This window comes from Pimephales promelas, chromosome 3, assembly GCF_988280905.1.
Source record: "Pimephales promelas chromosome 3, fPimPro1.hap1.1, whole genome shotgun sequence".
NCBI classification, from domain to species: domain Eukaryota; kingdom Metazoa; phylum Chordata; class Actinopteri; order Cypriniformes; family Leuciscidae; genus Pimephales; species Pimephales promelas.
In genome coordinates, this window is record NC_142771.1 from 7,477,279 (window position 1) to 7,499,938 (window position 22,660).

At 36.2% G+C, this 22,660-nt stretch overlaps 1 protein-coding gene across 1 annotated transcript in view; it reads right to left on the bottom strand.

The window, feature by feature from the left end:
- Window positions 1-22,660, bottom strand: part of LOC148981940 (interferon-induced very large GTPase 1-like) — a 30,973-nt gene that overhangs the window by 5,336 nt on the left and 2,977 nt on the right. The window contains exon 2 of the mRNA XM_089129289.1: window positions 501-571. Coding sequence (XP_088985415.1) covers window positions 501-571 — 71 coding nt within the window. The remainder of the gene's footprint in view (window positions 1-500; window positions 572-22,660) is intronic.

Sequence of the window (22,660 nt, forward strand, 5' to 3'; positions counted from 1 at the left end):
ATTTGTGTTTTTTACATTTACGAATCATTTAATAGTGAATTTGAATCACAAGGTAAGTCACTGGCAAACCTGTGGTAACAATAACTTATTCTCTGTGCATTCTGCCAAAACACTATCAATGTAACTGCAGATTATGAAAACATTATAATCAGATTGTCTAAATATGTTTTTATTAGCCCGATCTCATGAAAGTTCTAATCTATACCATAAATTTAATTTCTCGTGTCATTTATACGGCAAAAATATTTTTTGCGTGTATATGATATGCAATTTTCGCGTGCATATGATATGCACTATTTGGCGTGTAATATGCACACACTCCCCACCCCTTATCCAACCCAAGTGATATACAGTACGTAGCACATGCACGCAAAAAAAATTTTTTTGTTTATAAATAGCACGAGAAATTTAATCTGTGGTATAAATACGCACTTTCATGAGATCGTGTTGGTTTTATACTATATATGAATGCAGTTCTACACTCTTCTCTGAACACTCACCTGAACTGAATTATCTGTTTCAGGGCAGATCTTCTTCCCCTCATCGTTTTCATATCCGTCTCTGTTTGCACCTGGAAATGACATAATGCATGGTTGATCTGATCACAAGACTTCAGGCAAGACAGACAGATGTGTTACTTGGTTTTAACTTGTAAAAGGTTAAAACTCTTATTGTGACTAGAGATTGGCCGATGCTGTTTTTTATTTTACAACTATTTATCAATTATTTGTATGTTACTTGTCACACTGCCTTCACACTGGCAGTTGAAATCAGCTCCGTAATACGCAATACGTTCTCAACGGACGTCGTACTACACAGTGAAAAGCGTTGGACGCGGGTAGAACAAAAATGGCGGAGAGATTAAAGTTTGATTCTGTCAGTTCTGTATGATCTCTCTGATGAGAGCTATGCTGCGTGAGGAAAGTTGCTCAAGACGTTGACATGTCAGGTCGGCTAAAAAATGTGATATAGTGGTCAATAGTTCAATGTCTACCTTCAATTTAATTGTATTAACTGCCCTTATAAACGTTAGAAAGTCATGAAAATAAAAAATGACATCACAAATTATCGTTATAAAATCAATATTTATTTTATTAAAAGTTAATAATTCAGGTTTGTTTATCAGTACCATAGCAACGCTCAACTTCCGCTGGAATTGTCGGATAGGAACCGTCCGTAGCTTTTCGCAAGAGTTAAAATTTTTGAACGCATCCGGATGACCAACGGACACGATTTTCTTCGCACCGCACTCGGTCGGACCCGTTTCGGACCCATTCGCATGCGGTCTGCGAATCTCCATAGGAAATGAATGACTTCCGGTCGTTTCGCAGCCGCATCGGAGCTGATTTCAACTGCCAGTGTGAAGGCGGCGTCAGAGAAAAGATTTGCAGAACCAATGTTTGGTTTTATTTCTGTTTTTGTCAATAGTAAAAAAAAATTAAAGCTGCAAGCAGCGATGGGCGGGCCCTCGCACCTGTAGCGCGTCGGGGTGTGAGGCGGCCGCGTTGCATATTTTGCAGCTTAGCCGGTGCGGCTGTGAATTTGGTTCGCTGCTTCATTAAAGGTCACTTCCTGTTGCCAGCAGGTGGCGCTATGACTTAGGGTGAATGTCGGCATGTAGATTTGTTCAGGGCGGGACTCTTGTCAAATGTGTAAAATTTGGTGCAGATCTGGGCATTTACAGCCAAATTACTACAACTTCCTCTTTCATGGCGAATCATCGACGCCACAGACACGCCCATCAACGAAAACACGCAGACAGCACAACTTTACATCATCAATGCCTTTGGAAGCCACAGCAGAAATTTGAAGTCGATCCGACTAAGTCCCTAGGAGGAGTTAGTTAAAATACGTAATGAGTAAATCATCCAAAAATGGCGGTAAAATTAGAAATGGCCGACTTCCTGTTGACTTTAGGGCATCGCTCCAGGAGACTTTTCTGTGCGTCTGGACATGGTAGATGTACCACAGAAATTTCGTACATGTCGGTCAAACGTGCGGTGGGGGCTGCTACGTTAAAAGTCACTTCCTGTTGCCAGCAGGTGGCGCTATGACTGTGGGTGAATGTCGGCATGTAGATTTGTTCAGGGCGGGACTCTTGTCAAATGTGTCAAATTTTGTGCAAATCTGGGCATTTACAGCCAAGTTACTACAACTTCCTGTTTCATGGCGAATCATCGATGCCACGGACACGCCCATCGACGAAAACGCACAGATAGCACAACTTTACATCGTCAATGCCTTTAAAAGGCACAGCAGAAATTTGAAATCGATCTGACTAAATCCCTAGCAGGAGTTAGTTAAAGTACGTAATGAGTAAATCATGGAAAAATGGCGATAAAATTCGAAATGGCCGACTTCCTGTTGAGTTTAGGGCATTGCTCCAAGAGACTTTTTTGTGTCTGGACATGTTAGATGTACCACAGAAATTTCGTACATGTCGCTCAAACATGCGGCGGGGGCTGCTTCGTTAAAGGACACTTCCTGTTGCCACTAGGTGGCGCTATGACTGTGGGTGAATGTCGGCATGTAGATTTGTTCAGGGCGGGACTCTTGTCAAATGTGTAAAATTTCGTGCAGATCTGGGCATTTACAGTCAAGTTACTATAACTTCCTCTTTCATGGCGAATCATCAACGCCACGGACACGCCCATCGACGAAAATGCGCAGATAGCACAACTTTATATCATCAATGCCTGTAGAAGGCACAGCAGAAATTTGAAGTCGATCCGACTAAATCCCTAGGAGGAGTTCGTTAAAGTACGGAGTGTGTTAATCGTCCCAAAATGGCTGCCAAATTCAAAATGGCGGACTTCCTGTTGAGTTTAGGGTATGGGTTCTTGAGGCTTTTTTGTGCGTCTTGATATGATACACGTCCCCACCAAATTTCGTGCATGTAGGTTGAACGTGGACGAGGGGCTAATTTTTTCCAATTTTCTAGGTGGCGCTAGCGAGCCATTTTGCCACGCCCATCCGCGAAACCCACAAAATACAAAATTTTTCACCAGTCCTGACATGCGTGCCAAATTTGGTGAGTTTTTGAGCATGTTGTGGCCGTGAAAATGGAGCTTACTTTGCAGAAAAAATAAAAAATATAGCTGCGAGCAGCGATGGCAGGCCCAAGCCGGTGGCACCGCAACCCCGGTTCCTTTAGTTACCTAAATGCACCCGGGTGGCGGTGCCGAAGGCTTTGTTCCTTTTATGATTAAATGTTAAAACGGCTTGCCATACTCTGTCATTTCGACTAGTCACAATTATGTTACAGATATCTTAAATGATAATACAAACTATCCAAAATGTAATTACGAATAGACAGAAAGACGTTGTTGATATCTACAATGTTAATTCCGGACAGGCAAACTTAGCTTTTAAATGTTAAAAGGGCTTGCCATACAGGGACGTAGGCTCAGAGAGAGGCTTACCATATTCAAACAAAAAAAATATCGGACTTCCTCTTGGTCCGAGCTAATGACTATGTATTAGAAAGTTGTCCGGCTTGAGGAGTACAATGTATATAGCGATTTTTGTAACTGTAGATAAAACTAACAACCCCACTTTTGTCAAAAGGTGGCGCTATTTAGTCCTTGCACTATGCCCGTTTCTGAAACTTTGCACATGTCTACTGGCTAATAAATGTGATGTATCTGTTGAGTTTCAAGCAATTTCAATTTCAATTTCAATTTGACTGTTGAAAAGAAGTGCGCCGATTAGATACTCAGGATCGGTATCGGCTCTGACACTGCCATCTTTGACGAGGCTGATTCAAATTCTATATTGTGCATATATACTATTCTATGTTAGGCACAAAGGCACAAAAACTTTCTAAAGTACCATAAAGTTTTTGTGTACTGTATTATTAGTGTTCTGAAGCTATTATGTGATATAGAAATTAATATTTAAGTCATTAAATTCAAGAACACAAACTTTTCCCTCTCTGCGCCTGTCAGTCATTCTCCATTCAGCATTCAAACAGCACGTCACATTCGGTTACAGTCAATGATGAAACGATCTTCAAGATGATTGAATGTTAATCCTATTATACTGGATCTTTAAGATAAAGGTCTAAAGGTCTATATTTTCGAATGAAGAAACTTTTTCTTGCTGGACATTATTGCTGTAACTTAACCGTGTTACTTTCTACCTGGTGTCGGACGCTGTCGGTTAGATCACAACACTAGAGTCAGAGCACTATAATTGTTCTTCACGCACACAGTAACTGAAATTTAAAACCTTTAAAAGAAAAGGCTCAATAAACTATTGCATAGATAGATAATGTATAATACACTGTTCATAAATATTTATTTCCTTTGTGCTTTGAACTTTTCAATACGGACTCACTGCGCTGTAACTTCATGTGGCTTCAAGCACATCATTCTCCGCTCGGGATGCACATAAGTGCTTTGTGCTGCACCGTATTGGAGCCGTAATATCATAATGCAGTGACGTAATGACAGATTATTAATTGCCTTTCAATTATATGTTGCTGCATCATTAAACATCTGTCCTATGCATTTCAAACATTTATAGCAGCCATGGCTATATTTTTTTATGATTTTTGTTATCTTGTTTTTCATGAATGTATTTTTCAAAAATAAGAGCAATGTGTATTATCTATTATTAATATGGTTTATAATAGCATTTTTGTCATAGATTATGACAAAGTAATCATATGATCCACCAGCGAGGAACCAGCAGAACAGAGTGAACATTCTTTCTGTTTAGTTCAATCCTACTTAATAGGAATATATTTAAAATGCTCGCTCTACTCCACACCATTAATGTCTTGTGCGGACATCCGTATTTCGACTTTCGGTTTTAAGTAAGCGATTTAAAAGCTCCCAAGTCCCAGCGGAGTCACACGTTGATTAACCGGTGGGAATATACACAATAGGCCTACCTGATATTGAACACAAGAGGGCAGTATAGCACTACGTATGACTCAGATTATTATTTTTTTATGAATTTTACAACAATTCTGGCTGTTTTTGAACGTAAACATAATTCTTAAATGAAAAAAAGGAAAAATTGGGGAAGTTATAATATTTGTATAATTTAATTTAGAAACAAATGATGTATAATTACATTATTAGAAGATATGAGGCTTTTAGTGTTTACTTTTTTGACATTACTTTAATCTTTTGCCATAGTTGCACATGTCTACTGGCTAATAAATGTGATGTATCTGTTGAGTTTCAAGCAATTTCAAGCATGCTAAGAGTCCCAAAAGCATCAAAAAAGAATGTTAAAGTTTGATTCGTTGCCACGGCAACAGTATCAAAGATATCAAAAATTCATTCACATGTCTACATCTGCCGTGTATTTACATTATACAGATGAAGTTTGAAGCAAATCGGTTAAAAATAAGAGTGGTTTCAAAGCATTTTGAAAGTGACACACTTCCTGTTGCCAGTTGGTGGCGCTATAATTTTGACTCACAATAGTCACATCCATGTGATCGGTCTCTTACAGCGAAAACACTGCTGAAGTTTCATCAAGATCAGTTAATGTATGCTGAAGTTATAACACACATCCTGTTTCATGTTTCTCGCCATAATTTCGTTTCCTCGCTACGGCCAAACCGTTCGAGATATAAAAAATCCCGTGGCACCTTTTCATCCTTAATGTCTTGACTTCAAGCTGATCGAGTTTTGTCGAATTTGGTTCAGTGCTCTAGGAGCATTACTTTAAATTCCATTGCATGTGTTTTAAACACAACCCTAAATAGCCGTCTTCCTGTTGGGCTGGGGTAAAAAGTAAGAGTGTGAAGTAGGCTATATATGAAACGATGAGATCTATATGTGTACCAAGTTTCATATTATTACATGCAAGTGTGTTTGATTTATGGACCAAATTTTCAGACCAAGTTTATTGACCAAGTTAATCTGATTAATAAACTAATTATATAAAACTATTGTCAATGCACTACAATTAAACTAGTTATATGTCTTTACTTATAAAAAATAAAAATAAAACCTTATTTTAAAAAAACCAGGCTTGAGAAATGTATTTTCTTTATGCAGGCCATACACACAGCAGTGAACTGGTTAAGCCCCCTCCCCCTGTACACTCACACACACACAGACAGCCAAAGACACAGAGACACAGAGACATGTAGGCTCAGAGTGACCATATTCAAACAAAAATATCTGAGTTTCTGTGGGTCCTAGCTAATGAGTGTCAATTAGAAAGTTGTCCGGCTCGAGGAGTACAATATACATACCGATTTTTGTAACTGTAGATAAAACGAACAACCCCACTTTTGTCAAAAGGTGGCGCTACTGAGCCCTCACCACGCCCGTTTCTGCAACTTTGCACATGTCTACTGGCTAATAAATGTGATGTGTTTGTCGAGTTTCATGCAATTTAAAGCATGCTAAGGGTCTCAAAAGCATCCTAAAAGAAGGGTAAAGTTTGATGCGTCGCCACGGCAACAGTTTCAAAGATATCAAGAATCCATTCACAGGTCTACATCTGCCCTATGTTTACATTATACAGATGAAGTTTGAAGCAAATCGGGTAAAAAAAAAAGGGTGATTTCAAAGCATTTTGAAAGTGACACACTTCCTGCTGCCAGTTGGTGGCGCTATAACTTTGACTCACAATAGTCACATCCATGTGATCGTCCTCTACAGCGAACACACTGCTGAAGTTTCATCAAGATCAGTTAATGTATGCTGAAGTTATAACACACTTCCTGTTTCACGTTTCTCGCCATGATTTCATTTCCTCGCCACGGACAAACCGTTCGAGATATCAAAAATCCCCTCGAGATATCAAAAATCCCCTCGCAAACTTTCATCCTCAATGTCTTGACTTCACGCTGACCGAGTTTCGTCGAATTTGGATCAAAGCTCTAGGAGGAGTATTTCAAATACCATTGCGAGCGTTTTACAAACAAACCTCAATAGCCGACTTCCTGTTGGGCTGGGGTAAAAAGTAAGAGCGCGAGGTATAGATGAAACGATGAGATCAACATGTGTACCGAGTTTCATATTATTACATGCAAGCGTGTTTGAGTTATGGACCGAGTGTTCGGACCCTGTTCCAGGGGGCGCTGACGAGCCCCCCTGCCACGCCCAGGTACCAGCTTCAGCCCGGCTCTGATGGCCGCGGGTTCTGACCCGTGTGCAAAGTTTCAAGAGTTTTTGAGCATGTTAAGGGCTCCAAAAGTGCCAAAAAGGTAGTAAAATAATAATTATAAATATAGCTGCGAGCAGCGATGGCGGGCCCAAGCCGGTGGCACCGCAACCCCGGTTCCTTTAGTTACCTAAATGCACCCGGGTGGCGGTGCCGAAGGCTTTGGCCCTTTTATGATTAAATGTTAAAACGGCTTGCCATACTCTGTCATTTCGACTAGTCACAATTATGTTACAGATATCTTAAATGATAATACAAACTATCCAAAATGTAATTACGAATAGACAGAAAGACGTTGTTGATATCTACAATGTTAATTCCGGACAGGCAAACTTAGCTTTTAAATGTTAAAAGGGCTTGCCATACAGGGACGTAGGCTCAGAGAGAGGCTCACCATATTCAAACCAAAATATCTGACTTCCTCTTGGTCCGAGCTAATGACTATGTATTAGAAAGTTGTCCGGCTTGAGGAGTACAATGTATATAGCGATTTTTGTAACTGTAGATAAAACTAACAACCCCACTTTTGTCAAAAGGTGGCGCTATTTAGTCCTTGCACTATGCCCGTTTCTGAAACTTTGCACATGTCTACTGGCTAATAAATGTGATGTATCTGTTGAGTTTCAAGCAATTTCAATTTCAATTTCAATTTGACTGTTGAAAAGAAGTGCGCCGATTAGATACTCAGGATCGGTATCGGCTCTGACACTGCCATCTTTGACGAGGCTGATTCAAATTCTATATTGTGCATATATACTATTCTATGTTAGGCACAAAGGCACAAAAACTTTCTAAAGTACCATAAAGTTTTTGTGTACTGTATTATTAGTGTTCTGAAGCTATTATGTGATATAGAAATTAATATTTAAGTCATTAAATTCAAGAACACAAACTTTTCCCTCTCTGCGCCTTTCAGTCATTCACCATTCAGCATTCAAACAGCACGTCACATTCGGTTACAGTCAATGATGAAACGATCTTCAAGATGATTGAATGTTAATCCTATTATACTGGATCTTTAAGATAAAGGTCTAAAGGTCTATATTTTCGAATGAAGAAACTTTTTCTTGCTGGACTTTATTGCTGTAACTTAACCGTGTTACTTTCTACCGGGTGTCGGACGCTGTCGGTTAGATCACAACACTAGAGTCAGAGCACTATAATTGTTCTTCACGCACACAGTAACTGAAATTTAAAACCTTTAAAAGAAAAGGCTCAATAAACTATTGCATAGATAGATAATGTATAATACACTGTTCATAAATATGTATTTCCTTTGTGCTTTGAACTTTTCAATACGGACTCACTGCGCTGTAACTTCATGTGGCTTCAAGCACATCATTCTCCGCTCGGGATGCACATAAGTGCTTTGTGCTGCACCGTATTGGAGCCGTAATATCATAATGCAGTGATGTAATGACAGATTATTAATTGCCTTTCAATTATATGTTGCTGCGTCATTAAACATCTGTCCTATGCATTTCAAACATTTATAGCAGCCATGGCTATATTTTTTTATGATTTTTGTTATCTTGTTTTTCATGAATGTATTTTTCAAAAATAAGAGCAATGTGTATTATCTATTATTAATATGGTTTATAATAGCATTTTTGTCATAGATTATGACAAAGTAATCATATGATCCACCAGCGAGGAACCAGCAGAACAGAGTGAACATTCATTCTGTTTAGTTCAATCCTACTTAATAGGAATTTATTTAAAACGCTCGCTCTACTCCACACCATTAATGTCTTGTGCGGACATCCGTATTTCGACTTTCGGTTTTAAGTAAGCGATTTAAAAGCTCCCAAGTCCCAGCGGAGTCACACGTTGATTAACCGGTGGGAATATACACAATAGGCCTACCTGATATTGAACACAAGAGGGCAGTATAGCACTACGTATGACTCAGATTATTATTTTTTTATGAATTTTACAACAATTCTGGCTGTTTTTGAACGTAAACATAATTCTTAAATGAAAAAAAGGAAAAATTGGGGAAGTTATAATATTTGTATAATTTAATTTAGAAACAAATGATGTATAATTACATTTTTAGAAGATATGAGGCTTTTAGTGTTTACTTTTTTGACATTACTTTAATCTTTTGCCATAGTTGCACATGTCTACTGGCTAATAAATGTGATGTATCTGTTGAGTTTCAAGCAATTTCAAGCATGCTAAGAGTCCCAAAAGCATCAAAAAAGAATGTTAAAGTTTGATTCGTTGCCACGGCAACAGTATCAAAGATATCAAAAATTCATTCACAGGTCTACATCTACCGTGTATTTACATTATACAGATGAAGTTTGAAGCAAATCGGTTAAAAATAAGAGAGTGGTTTCAAAGCATTTTGAAAGTGACACACTTCCTGCTGCCAGTTGGTGGCGCTATAATTTTGACTCACAATAGTCACATCCATGTGATCGGTCTCTTACAGCGAAAACACTGCTGAAGTTTCATCAAGATCAGTTAATGTATGCTGAAGTTATAACACACATCCTGTTTCATGTTTTTCGCCATAATTTCGTTTCCTCGCCACGGCCAAACCGTTCGAGATATAAAAAATCCCTTGGCACCTTTTCATCCTTAATGTCTTGACTTCACGCTGATCGAGTTTTGTCGAATTTGGTTCAGTGCTCTAGGAGCAATACTTTAAATTCCATTGCATGTGTTTTAAACACAACCCTAAATAGCCGTCTTCCTGTTGGGCTGGGGTAAAAAGTAAGAGTGTGAAGTAGGCTATATATGAAACAATGAGATCTATATGTGTACCAAGTTTCATATTATTACATGCAAGTGTGTTTGATGTATGGACCAAATTTTCAGACCAAGTTTATTGACCAAGTTAATCTGATAAATAAACTAATTATATAAAACTATTGTCAATGCACTACAATTAAACTAGTTATATGTCTTTACTTACAAAAAATAAAAATAAAAACTTATTTAAAAAATACCAGGCTTGAGAAATGTATTTTCTTTATGCAGGTCATACACACAGCAGTGAAATGGTTAAGCCCCCTCCCCCTGCACACTCACACACACACAGACAGGCAAAGACAGAGATGTAGGCTCAGATTAAGCAAGACCACATTCAAACAAACACATCTGACTTTCTGTGGGTCCTAGCTAATAAGTTTAAATTAGAAAGTTGTCCGGCTCGAGGAGTACAATATACATACCAATTTTTGTAACTCTAGTTAAAACTAACAACCCCACTTTTGTCAAAAGGTGGCGCTACTGAGCCCTCACCACGCCCGTTTCTGAAACTTTGCACATGTCTACTGGCTAATAAATGTGATGTGTCTGTCGAGTTTCATGCATTTTGAAGCATGCTAAGGGTCTCAAAAGCATCCTAAAAGCATCCTAAAAGAAGGGTAAAGTTTGATGCGTCGCCACGGCAACAGTTTCAAAGATATCAAGAATCCATTCACAGGTCTACATCTGCCGTATGTTTACATTATACATATGAAGTTTGAAGCAAATCGGGTAAAAATAAAAGGGTGATATCAAAGCATTTTGAAAGTGACACACTTCCTGCTGCCAGTTGGTGGCGCTATAACTTTGACTCACAATAGTCACATCCATGTGATCGTCCTCTTACAGCGAACACACTGCTGAAGTTTCATCAAGATCAGTTAATGTATGCTGAAGTTATAACACACTTCCTGTTTCACGTTTCTCGCCATGATTTCGTTTCCTCCCCACGGACAAACCGTTCGAGATATAAAAAATCCCCTCGCAAACTTTCATCCTCAATGTCTTGACTTCACGCTGACCGAGTTTCGTCGAATTTGGATCAAAGCTCTAGGAGGAGTATTTGACATTCCATTGCGAGCGTTTTACAAACAAACCTCAATAGCCGACTTCCTGTTGGGCTGGGGTAAAAAGTAAGAGTGTGAGGTATAGATGAAACGATGAGATCAACATGTGTACCGAGTTTCATATTATTACATACAAGCGTGTTTGAGTTATGGACCAAGTGTTCGGACCCCGTTCCAGGGGGCGCTGACGAGCCGCCCTACCACGCCCGGGTACCAGCTTCAGCCCGGCTCTGATGGCCGCGGGTTCTGACCCGTGTGCAAAGTTTCAAGAGTTTTCGAGCACGTTAAGGGCCCCAAAAGTGCCCAAAAGGTAGTAAAATAATAATTATTATAATAATAATAGTGAAGAAAAATAATCCCAAGGAAAACAATAGGGCCTTTGCCCTATCAGGGCTTGGGCCCTAATAATACTAAAGAAAAACTAGAAAAAAAAGTTTGATGACAAACTTTAAGTTGGCTTGAGAAAACCAGGACCAGAGCGTTTGAAGTTTTGAAGTTTGAATGAAGTTTTAAAGATAGATTAGAAAGAAAGTAAGAAAGAAAGAAAGATGGATAGATTAGTTAGAAAGATAGATTAGTTAGAAAGAAATATAGATAGATAGATAGATAGATAGATAGATAGATAGATAGATAGATAGATAGATGTTTTTGGCAAGAAGCTAACATGATTAGCATGTAGCTAGCTTGATGCTAATTTGATTAGCATGTAGTTAAGATGATTAGCATGTTGTTAGCATGATTAGCATGTAGCTAGCATCATAATAGCATGATTAGCATGTTGCTAGCATCATGCTAACGTGTTTTTATCAAGAAGCTAGCATGACTAGCATGTAGCTAGCATCTTGCTAACATGATTAGCATGTTGCTAGCATCATGCTAGCATGTTTTAGCAAGAAGCTAGAATGATTAGCATGTAGCTAGCATCATGCTAGCATGATTAGCATGTTGCTAGCATCATGTTAGCATGTTTTTAGCAAGAAGCTAGCATGATTAGCATGTAGCTAGCATCATAATAACATTATTAGCATGTTGTTAGCATCATGCTAACATGTTTTTAGCAAGAAGCTAACATCATTAGCATGTAGCTAGCATCAAGCTAGCATGATTAGCATGTTTTTAGCAAGAAGCTAGCATGACTAGCATGTAGCTAACATCATAATAGCATGATTAGCATGTTGCTAGCATCATGCTAACATGTTTTTAGCAAGAAGCTAGCATGATTAGCATGTAGCTAACATCATAATAGCATGATTAGCATGTTGCTAGCATTATGCTAACATGTTTTTAGCAAGAAGCTAACATGATTAGCATGTAGCTAGCATCAAGCTAGCATGATTAACATGTTTTTAGCAAGAAGCTAGCATGACTAGCATGTAGCTAACATCATAATAGCATGATTAGCATGTTGCTAGCATCATGCTAACATGTTTTAGGAAGAAGCTAGCATGATTAGCATGTAGCTAGCATCATGCTAGCATGATTAGCATGTTGCTAACAAGAAGCTAGCATGATTAACATGTAGCTAGCATCATGCTAGCATGATTAGCATGTAGCTAGCATCATAATAACATGATTAGCATGTTGCTAGCATCATGCTAGCATGTTTTTAGCAAGAAGCTAGCAGGATTAGCATGTAGCTAGCATCATGCTAGCATGATTAGCATGTAGCTAGCATCATAATAACATGATTAGCATGTTGCTAGCATCATGCTAGCATGTTTTTAGCAAGAAGCTAGCATGATTAGCATGTAGCTAGCATCATGCTAGCATGATTAGCATGTAGCTAGCATCATACTAGCATGTTTTTAGCAAGAAGCTAACATGATTAGCATGTAGCTAGCATGATTAGCATGTAGCTAGCATCATGCTAGCATGTTTTTAACAAGAAGCTAACATGATTAGCGGAAAGCTAGCATGATTAGCATGTTATTAGCATCAAGAAAGAACGAAAGAGAAAGAAAGAATTTTTAGAAAGAAAGATGCATAGATTAGTTAGAAAGAAAGATGGATAGATTTGTTAGAAAGAAAGAAAGAAAGAAAGAAAGAAAGAGAAAGAAAGTATTGTTAGAAAGAAAGATGGATAGATTACTTGGGTAGAAAGAAAGAACGATAGATTTGTTAGAAAGAAAGATGGATAGATTAGTTAGAAAGAAAGATGGATAGATTTGTTAGAAAGAAAGATGGATAGAATTGTTAGAAAGAAAGATGGATAGATTAGTAAGAAAGAAAGATGGATAGATTAGTTAGAAAGAAAGATGGATAGATTTGTTAGAAAGAAAGATGGATAGATTAGTTAGAAAGAAAGATGGATAGATTTGTTAGAAAGAAAGATGGATAGATTAGTTAGAAAGAAAGATGGATAGATTAGTTAGGTAGAAAGAAAGATGGATAGATTTGTTAGAAAGAAAGATGGATAGATTTGTTAGAAAGAAAGATGGATAGATTAGTTAGAAAGAAAGATGGATAGATTTGTTAGAAAGAAAGATGGATAGATTAGTTAGAAAGAAAGATGGATAGATTTGTTAGAAAGAAAGATGGATAGATTAGTTAGAAAGAAAGATGGATAGATTAGGTAGAAAGAAAGATGGATAGATTAGTTAGAAAGAAAGATGGATAGATTTGTTAGAAAGAAAGATGGATAGATTAGTTAGAAAGAAAGATGGATAGATTAGGTAGAAAGAAAGATGGATAGATTTGTTAGAAAGAAAGATGCATAGATTTGTTAGAAAGAAAGATGGATAGATTAGTTAGGTAGAAAGAAAGATGGATAGATTTGTTAGAAAGAAAGATGGATAGATTTGTTAGAAAGAAAGATGGATAGATTAGTTGGAAAGAAAGATGGATAGATTTGTTAGAAAGAAAGATGGATAGATTAGTTAGAAAGAAAGATGGATAGATTAGGTAGAAAGAAAGATGGATAGATTTGTTAGAAAGAAAGATGCATAGATTTGTTAGAAAGAAAGATGGATAGATTAGTTAGGTAGAAAGAAAGATGGATAGATTTGTTAGAAAGAAAGATGGATAGATTTGTTAGAAAGAAAGATGGATAGATTTGTTAGAAAGAAAGATGGATAGATTAGTTAGAAAGAAAGATGGATAGATTAGGTAGAAAGAAAGATGGATAGATTAGGTAGAAAGAAAGATGGATAGATTTGTTAGAAAGAAAGATGGATAGATTTGTTAGAAAGAAAGATGGATAGATTAGTTAGGTAGAAATAAAGATGGATAGATTAGGTAGAAAGAAAGATGGATAGATTTGTTAGAAAGAAAGATAGATAGATAGATAGATAGATAGATAGATAGATAGATAGATAGATAGATAGATAGATAGATAGATAGATAGATAGATAGATAGATAGATAGATAGACAGACAGACAGACAGACAGACAGACAGACAGACAGACAGACAGATAGATAGATAGATAGATAGATAGATAGATAGATAGATAGATAGATAGATAGATAGATAGATAGTTCATTAGTTCATATAGAATGGTAGTTTAATTGAGTCTAGGGCTTCAGGGAATTTACATTTGAGTTTTTGTTGTACGCTATTGGGCCACCGTAGTCTTGGCTCAATTTGACCATGCTGCAATGAAAGTCAATGGGATTTTTATGATTTTTAATATTAATTTTTAAGAAATCTGAAAGTCGAATCAGTCTAAAAAGATATAGCACACTAAGTCAGAACAGTCTGAAGGTCTGACCCGAGTTTGGAGTTTGTAGAGTTAAAGCTCTAGGAGGAGTTAGAGTCAGAAAATTTTGAGTAAGAAGAATAATAATAATAATAATAACTAGAAAAAAAAGTTTGATGACAAACTTTAAGTTGGCTTGAGAAAGCCGGACCAGAGCGTTTGAAGTTTTGAAGTTTGAATGAAGTTTTAAAGATAGATTAGAAAGAAAGAAAGAAAGAAAGAAAGAAAGATGGATAGATTAGTTAGAAAGATAGATTAGTTAGAAAGAAATATAGATAGATAGATAGATAGATAGATAGATAGATAGATAGATAGATAGATAGATAGATGTTTTTGGCAAGAAGCTAACATGATTAGCATGTAGCTAGCTTGATGCTAATTTGATTAGCATGTAGTTAAGATGATTAGCATGTTGTTAGCATGATTAGCATGTAGCTAGCATCATAATAGCATGATTAGCATGTTGCTAGCATCATGCTAACGTGTTTTTATCAAGAAGCTAGCATGACTAGCATGTAGCTAGCATCTTGCTAACATGATTAGCATGTTGCTAGCATCATGCTAGCATGTTTTAGCAAGAAGCTAGAATGATTAGCATGTAGCTAGCATCATGCTAGCATGATTAGCATGTTGCTAGCATCATGTTAGCATGTTTTTAGCAAGAAGCTAGCATGATTAGCATGTAGCTAGCATCATGCTACCATGATTAGCATGTAGCTAGCATCATAATAACATTATTAGCATGTTGTTAGCATCATGCTAACATGTTTTTAGCAAGAAGCTAACATCATTAGCATGTAGCTAGCATCAAGCTAGCATGATTAGCATGTTTTTAGCAAGAAGCTAGCATGACTAGCATGTAGCTAACATCATAGTAGCATGATTAGCATGTTGCTAGCATCATGCTAACATGTTTTTAGCAAGAAGCTAGCATGATTAGCATGTAGCTAACATCATAATAGCATGATTAGCATGTTGCTAGCATTATGCTAACATGTTTTTAGCAAGAAGCTAACATGATTAGCATGTAGCTAGCATCAAGCTAGCATGATTAGCATGTTTTTAGCAAGAAGCTAGCATGACTAGCATGTAGCTAACATCATAATAGCATGATTAGCATGTTGCTAGCATCATGCTAACATGTTTTAGGAAGAAGCTAGCATGATTAGCATGTAGCTAGCATCATGCTAGCATGATTAGCATGTTGCTAACAAGAAGCTAGCATGATTAACATGTAGCTAGCATCATGCTAGCATGATTAGCATGTAGCTAGCATCATAATAACATGATTAGCATGTTGCTAGCATCATGCTAGCATGTTTTTAGCAAGAAGCTAGCAGGATTAGCATGTAGCTAGCATCATGCTAGCATGATTAGCATGTAGCTAGCATCATAATAACATGATTAGCATGTTGATAGCATCATGCTAGCATGTTTTTAGCAAGAAGCTAGCATGATTAGCATGTAGCTAGCATCATGCTAGCATGATTAGCATGTAGCTAGCATCATACTAGCATGTTTTTAGCAAGAAGCTAACATGATTAGCATGTAGCTAGCATGATTAGCATGTAGCTAGCATCATGCTAGCATGTTTTTAACAAGAAGCTAACATGATTAGCGGAAAGCTAGCATGATTAGCATGTTATTAGCATCAAGAAAGAACGAAAGAGAAAGAAAGAATTTTTAGAAAGAAAGATGCATAGATTAGTTAGAAAGAAAGATGGATAGATTTGTTAGAAAGAAAGAAAGAAAGAAAGAAAGAAAGAAAGAGAAAGAAAGTATTGTTAGAAAGAAAGATGGATAGATTACTTGGGTAGAAAGAAAGAACGATAGATTTGTTAGAAAGAAAGATGGATAGATTAGTTAGAAAGAAAGATGGATAGATTTGTTAGAAAGAAAGATGGATAGAATTGTTAGAAAGAAAGATGGATAGATTAGTAAGAAAGAAAGATGGATAGATTAGTTAGAAAGAAAGATGGATAGATTTGTTAGAAAGAAAGATGGATAGATTAGTTAGAAAGAAAGATGGATAGATTTGTTAGAAAGAAAGATGGATAGATTAGTTAGAAAGAAAGATGGATAGATTAGTTAGAAAGAAAGATGGATAGATTTGCTAGAAAGAAAGATGGATAGATTTGTTAGAAAGAAAGATGGATAGATTTGTTAGAAAGAAAGATGGATAGATTAGTTAGGTAGAAAGAAAGATGGATAGATTAGGTAGAAAGAAAGATGGATAGATTAGTTAGGTAGAAAGAAAGATGGATAGATTATGTAGAAAGAAAGATGGATAGATTAGGTAGAAAGAAAGATGGATAGATTTGTTAGAAAGAAAGATGGATAGATTAGTTAGAAAGAAAGATGGATAGATTAGTTAGAAAGAAAGATGGATAGATTTGTTAGAAAGAAAGATGGATAGATTTGTTAGAAAGAAAGATGGATAGATTAGTTAGAAAGAAAGATGGATAGATTTGTTAGAAAGAAAGATGGATAGATTAGTTAGAAAGAAAGATGGATAGATTAGTTAGGTAGAAAGAAAGATGGATAGATTTGTTAGAAAGAAAGATGGATAGATTTGTTAGAAAGAAAGATGGATAGATTAGTTAGAAAGAAAGATGGATAGATTAGTTAGGTAGAAAGAAAGATGGATAGATTTGTTAGAAAGAAAGATGGATAGATTAGTTAGGTAGAAAGAAAGATGGATAGATTTGTTAGAAAGAAAGATGGATAGATTAGTTAGGTAGAAAGAAAGATGGATAGATTTGTTAGAAAGAAAGATGGATAGATTAGTTAGAAAGAAAGATGGATAGATTTGTTAGAAAGAAAGATGGATAGATTAGTTAGAAAGAAAGATGGATAGATTAGTTAGAAAGAAAGATGGATAGATTAGGTAGAAAGAAAGATGGATAGATTAGTTAGAAAGAAAGATGGATAGATTTGTTAGAAAGAAAGATGGATAGATTAGTTGGAAAGAAAGATGGATAGATTTGTTAGAAAGAAAGATGGATAGATTAGTTAGAAAGAAAGATGGATAGATTAGGTAGAAAGAAAGATGGATAGATTTGTTAGAAATAAAGATGTATAGATTTGTTAGAAAGAAAGATGGATAGATTTGTTAGAAAGAAAGATGGATAGATTAGTTAGAAAGAAAGATGGATAGATTAGTTAGGTAGAAAGAAAGATGGATAGATTAGGTAGAAAGAAAGATGGATAGATTTGTTAGAAAGATAGATAGATAGATAGATAGATAGATAGATAGATAGATAGATAGATAGATAGACAGATAGATAGACAGATAGATAGATAGATAGATAGATAGATAGATAGATAGATAGATAGATAGATAGATAGATAGATAGATAGATAGATAGATAGTTCATTAGTTCATATAGAATGGTAGTTTAATTGAGTCTAGGGCTTCAGGGAATTTAGATTTGAGTTTTTGTTGTACGCTATTGGGCCACCGTAGTCTTGGCTCAATTTGACCATGCTGCAATGAAAGTCAATGGGATTTTTATGATTTTTAATATTAATTTTTAAGAAATCTGAAAGTCGAATCAGTCTAAAAAGATATAGCACACTAAGTCAGAACAGTCTGAAGGTCTGACCCGAGTTTGGAGTTTGTAGAGTTAAAGCTCTAGGAGGAGTTAGAGTCAGAAAATTTTGAGTAAGAAGAATAATAATAATAATAATAATAATAAGTTTAAATAGGATTTCAGTAAGTTGGCTTTCTCAAGCCAACTTAATAATAAGTTTAAATAGGATTTCAGTAAGTTGGCTTTCTCAAGCCAACTTAATAATCCTTAGGAAAACAATAGGGCCTTCGCCCTTTCAGGGCTTGGGCCCTAATAATCCTAAGGAAAACAATAGGGCCTTCGCCCTTTCAGGGCTTGGGCCCTAATATTAATAGAAAAGAATAATCCTAAGGAAAACAATAGGGCCTTCGCCCTTTCAGGGCTTGGGCCCTAATTATAATAATAATACTAAAGAAAAATAATCCTTAGGAAAACAATAGGGCCTTCGCCCTTTTAGGGCTTGGGCCCTAATAAAAAATAACCCTAACAGTTTCAATAGGGTCCTCGCACTGTTAGTGCTCGGGCCCTAAAAAACATTGTGTAATAGACCCCTTTTGCGCCGACGTCACAGTTACGTCACGGCGCTAGCTGGAGGCAAAACAAGTGAAAACTGCAGGCGGCCAATGCTAAACAGCAAAGATTCGGCTACATAATAAGGAGCTTAAATAATTGTTACTATTATTAAATGTCATCTTGTTGTGCTGTTTGGTGTAAGAATTGATGAAAAATGAATATGCTGTATCTGGAACTTTTATTTCTAGAAAATATTCACATCATTAAAATCGCACTGTAATGTCACTATTTACATTGTCGTGGTCTCGGCAGAACTGCGGATCGTACACACAAGTCTTGTACAGGACCATATAGGCATCTAAAGATTTATATGCCCTCAGTTTCTCTTTACGATCGTTTTCTCTATAAGGTAGGTGTAGAAGTCAGGCCACTCAACCGAGGTAACGTACATTAATCCTGTCAGATCGTCCATATGAGTGAGTGTGTAGGCGGCTACGGGTCGGCCAATCTGGTTCCGTCCGTTAAAAATAACTTTTGGAAATAACAATCGCGGTTCTGGACACTGAGTGACCTTACACATTAAGATAATATCGGATTTTCTCCAGTCATTGTTAAAAAATAAGCTAATAAAACTTGCTAACTAGTAGGGGTGTAACGGTACATGTATTCGTATTGAACCGTTTCGGTTCGAGGCTTCCGGTTCGGTACGCATACAAACCGAACGATTGCTTGGACCATTTTTCCTGCCGGCAAAATTCGTGCTGACGCGGCCAACACAACATTGCGCAACATCAAATGGCAAAGCGTAATGAAAGCAGAACGAAACTGCGCTCCTCGTTATGTGCTTCACGGATCTTTTATCAGTTCGGACCAGCAACATCTGTGCAGCGCGAGCTGATCTCGATCAAACAACACTGTTACACAGCGCTAAGAGATCCGGTAAAGAAAACATTTGAATTCGCCACTGAGGTAATAACATCGCTGCGAGATTTAGTGAGATGCATTCACATTTCTCCTTTATAAACCTTAGATCTCTATTAGATCAAACAGCGCTGTCATGGAAACCAGGAAAAACATTGTGCCGTGAATGAACTAGTGTAATACTTTACGTCCACAGACCAGCAACATTCACCATGGATTTAATATAGAAACACTAACTGAAACCAGTTTGGCTGGAATGGTGAAATGCTTTCAAGTACTTCACACATCTTTTTCCAGCACTTCAAAATTCAAATATTATATAAATAAATATATATTTAAAAGTTATTTTTAATGTGATGACCAAAACATTATTTGTTCATCCTTCAAAGATGACCCATTTATAAACCTGAAAGTTTCAAGATCTAGGAAAACTCGCACTTATTTAAAAATATTTTTTTCTTTAAACAAATAGGAAATTTCTCTGGCATTTCTTTCTTTTTGCTGTATCGAAAACGTACCGAACCGTAACTTTAAAACCGAGGTACGTACCGAACCGTGATTTTTGTGTACCGTTACACCCCTACTAACTAGCGTTAGTGAAGTGGCCAGATGGATCTTTTTGCCTCCACCTAAGCTCCGCCCACAAAAAAAACGTCACCATGTTTACCAACTGTAAAAGGGTCTATTTAACGTTTTTGTTTTATTTATAACACTTTGTAAATTGTGCAGTTTCACTTTGTTGAAAAAAAGTTTGTTAATTTAAGCAATAACTGTACATATGAAAGCTGACATTTCCACTTATAGTGCCTGTCGTTCTTGTCCAATTCTTGAAACAAATAGCAGATGGTGTCATTTATTGGCAAATAAATCTGCCATTACAAAGCCGATATCCGATTAAATTATTAATTATCTATAAAATCGATTGTCGGGTAAATCTCTATTGTTGACAACCTGCATTATATCTATATTTCTGTGTATTTGTGCATTGGTATTTCTTCAAACAAAGCACAACACTCTCAGAGTTGCAAAAAAACATTGCAAAGCTTGGCTAAAAGAAAAGTCTGTCTTGCAAGTTTGATAAATAAAAATGCAGACACCGCTGAAGCTTTAAATGAATTCTAAGAGCTTATCATCAATGAAGTCGAAGACATGAAAAAAACAAGAAAAAAAACAAGAAGACAGGTTGAATGAAATGGTCATAGGTGGAACCTGAGGCTATATGGTTCGGGTCAAGAGAGGATCCTTGTTTTGCCATTTGGATGGCAAATTGATGGGAAGTCCATTCTTTTCCGTGATCCGGTTCTTTCAGACAATTTGTTTACATGAACCAGTTCAAAAAAACAGTTTACCAGTAATTTACCTCCAATGATTCAATTCTATCATCCCGCTGCATAAAAATACACTAAAACACATTCAAATAAATTCATTTGTAATTATATATTAGATGCAATTCCAGCCGGGTTTTTTTAAAGACTTTTAAGCAACAGTGAATCGTATACGAAGACAATGTTTAAAAAGAGGTTTTGTTAAAATGTATTGGTTTTAAATAATCATTTTTTAGATGTTTGATTTATTGCCCAGCAGCATTCCATAATAAATACTTTTGAAGAAAAAAAAAAAAAAACATTCTAGAATATTAACTGGAAATTGATTTAGATTTCTTTTTAATGTGTATATTTTACATTATTTTGGATCACTGATAATCATTTTTTTTCCTTCAAGTTCCTTTAATTGTACCCGAAGGTAGATTTTGTTTTGTTAGTCTCACATACACACATATGGAAAAACAAAAAGAGAACACATACATATCACACCTCATTCAAACTTAATACACTAAAAATTTAAACATTACAAAAAATTAATTAAAATAAATAAAATAAAAATAAAAAGTTGTCGCTTGTCGGTCCAGAATAGATTAAAACATACATAAAAGCAATAATAAAATAAATAAAACTAATAATACACCTGTGTAGAGTATATGACTTACGACTTATTCCTCAGTGTAATGGCTGCATAAATAAACCTGTTTTTGTGTCTTTTTGTTCTACACCTAGGGATTATGAACCTACGCCCAGAGGGTAGAAGCTGAAACTCTGTGTGTAATGGATGGGAACTATCATTTAAAATTAAACCCGTAATGCGATGTAACTGTTTTGTGTACAAGGTATCCACATTGAGCTGTGGCTCACCAATCAGCCTACTAGACCATTTTACTATTTGGCTGAGTGAATTTTTATTTTTCAAAGAGACCCACTAAACACAATGATGTCCAAAAGACGTCTTTTCAACGTCTCTGTCACAAAAGTTGGACGTTGAAAAGACGTCCACTGAGGAGCCGGAATGAAAGTTTTTTTATGACGTCTTTTTTGACGTGTTCTGCACGTCTGATATAGACTTTCATCGAACCTTCGTACAAGTTTAAAAACTAGTTCATGATGTTTTCAACATCATTTATGGTCTCATTTAGACAATTTATACTGTTTCTGGACCAAATAAACACTCAGCATGCATTAAATTAAAACTCATGTTTATTTTGGTCCCACTTTATATTAAGTGGCTTTAAGGAAAATTTAAGGAATATAAGGCTTTACATAGGAATATAAGTACAATGTATATTGTGTTCAGGTTGTATTGTAAAACACTTTTGCTGCTATTGAGGTGTGATATGGGTAAGGTTAGGGACAGGTGTGGTGGTATGGGTAGGTATCAGGGTGGGTTAAGGTGTAAGGGAAGGGTCAACTGTGTAATTACAAATGTAATTACATCAATTAATTACAGTTGTAATTACATGCAGGTATTTTCAAAATATAAGTACAATGTAAAAACATGTATGTACACAATAAGTCCAATGTATCAAAGTAGTAACTTCAATGTAAGTACATAGTACTTAAAGCCACTTAATATAAAGTGGGACCTTTATTTTTATAGAATTTCCTTACATTTCTTACATTGTTTAGATGAGGCTTAGAAGTTATTCGTTTTATTTTAAATCAC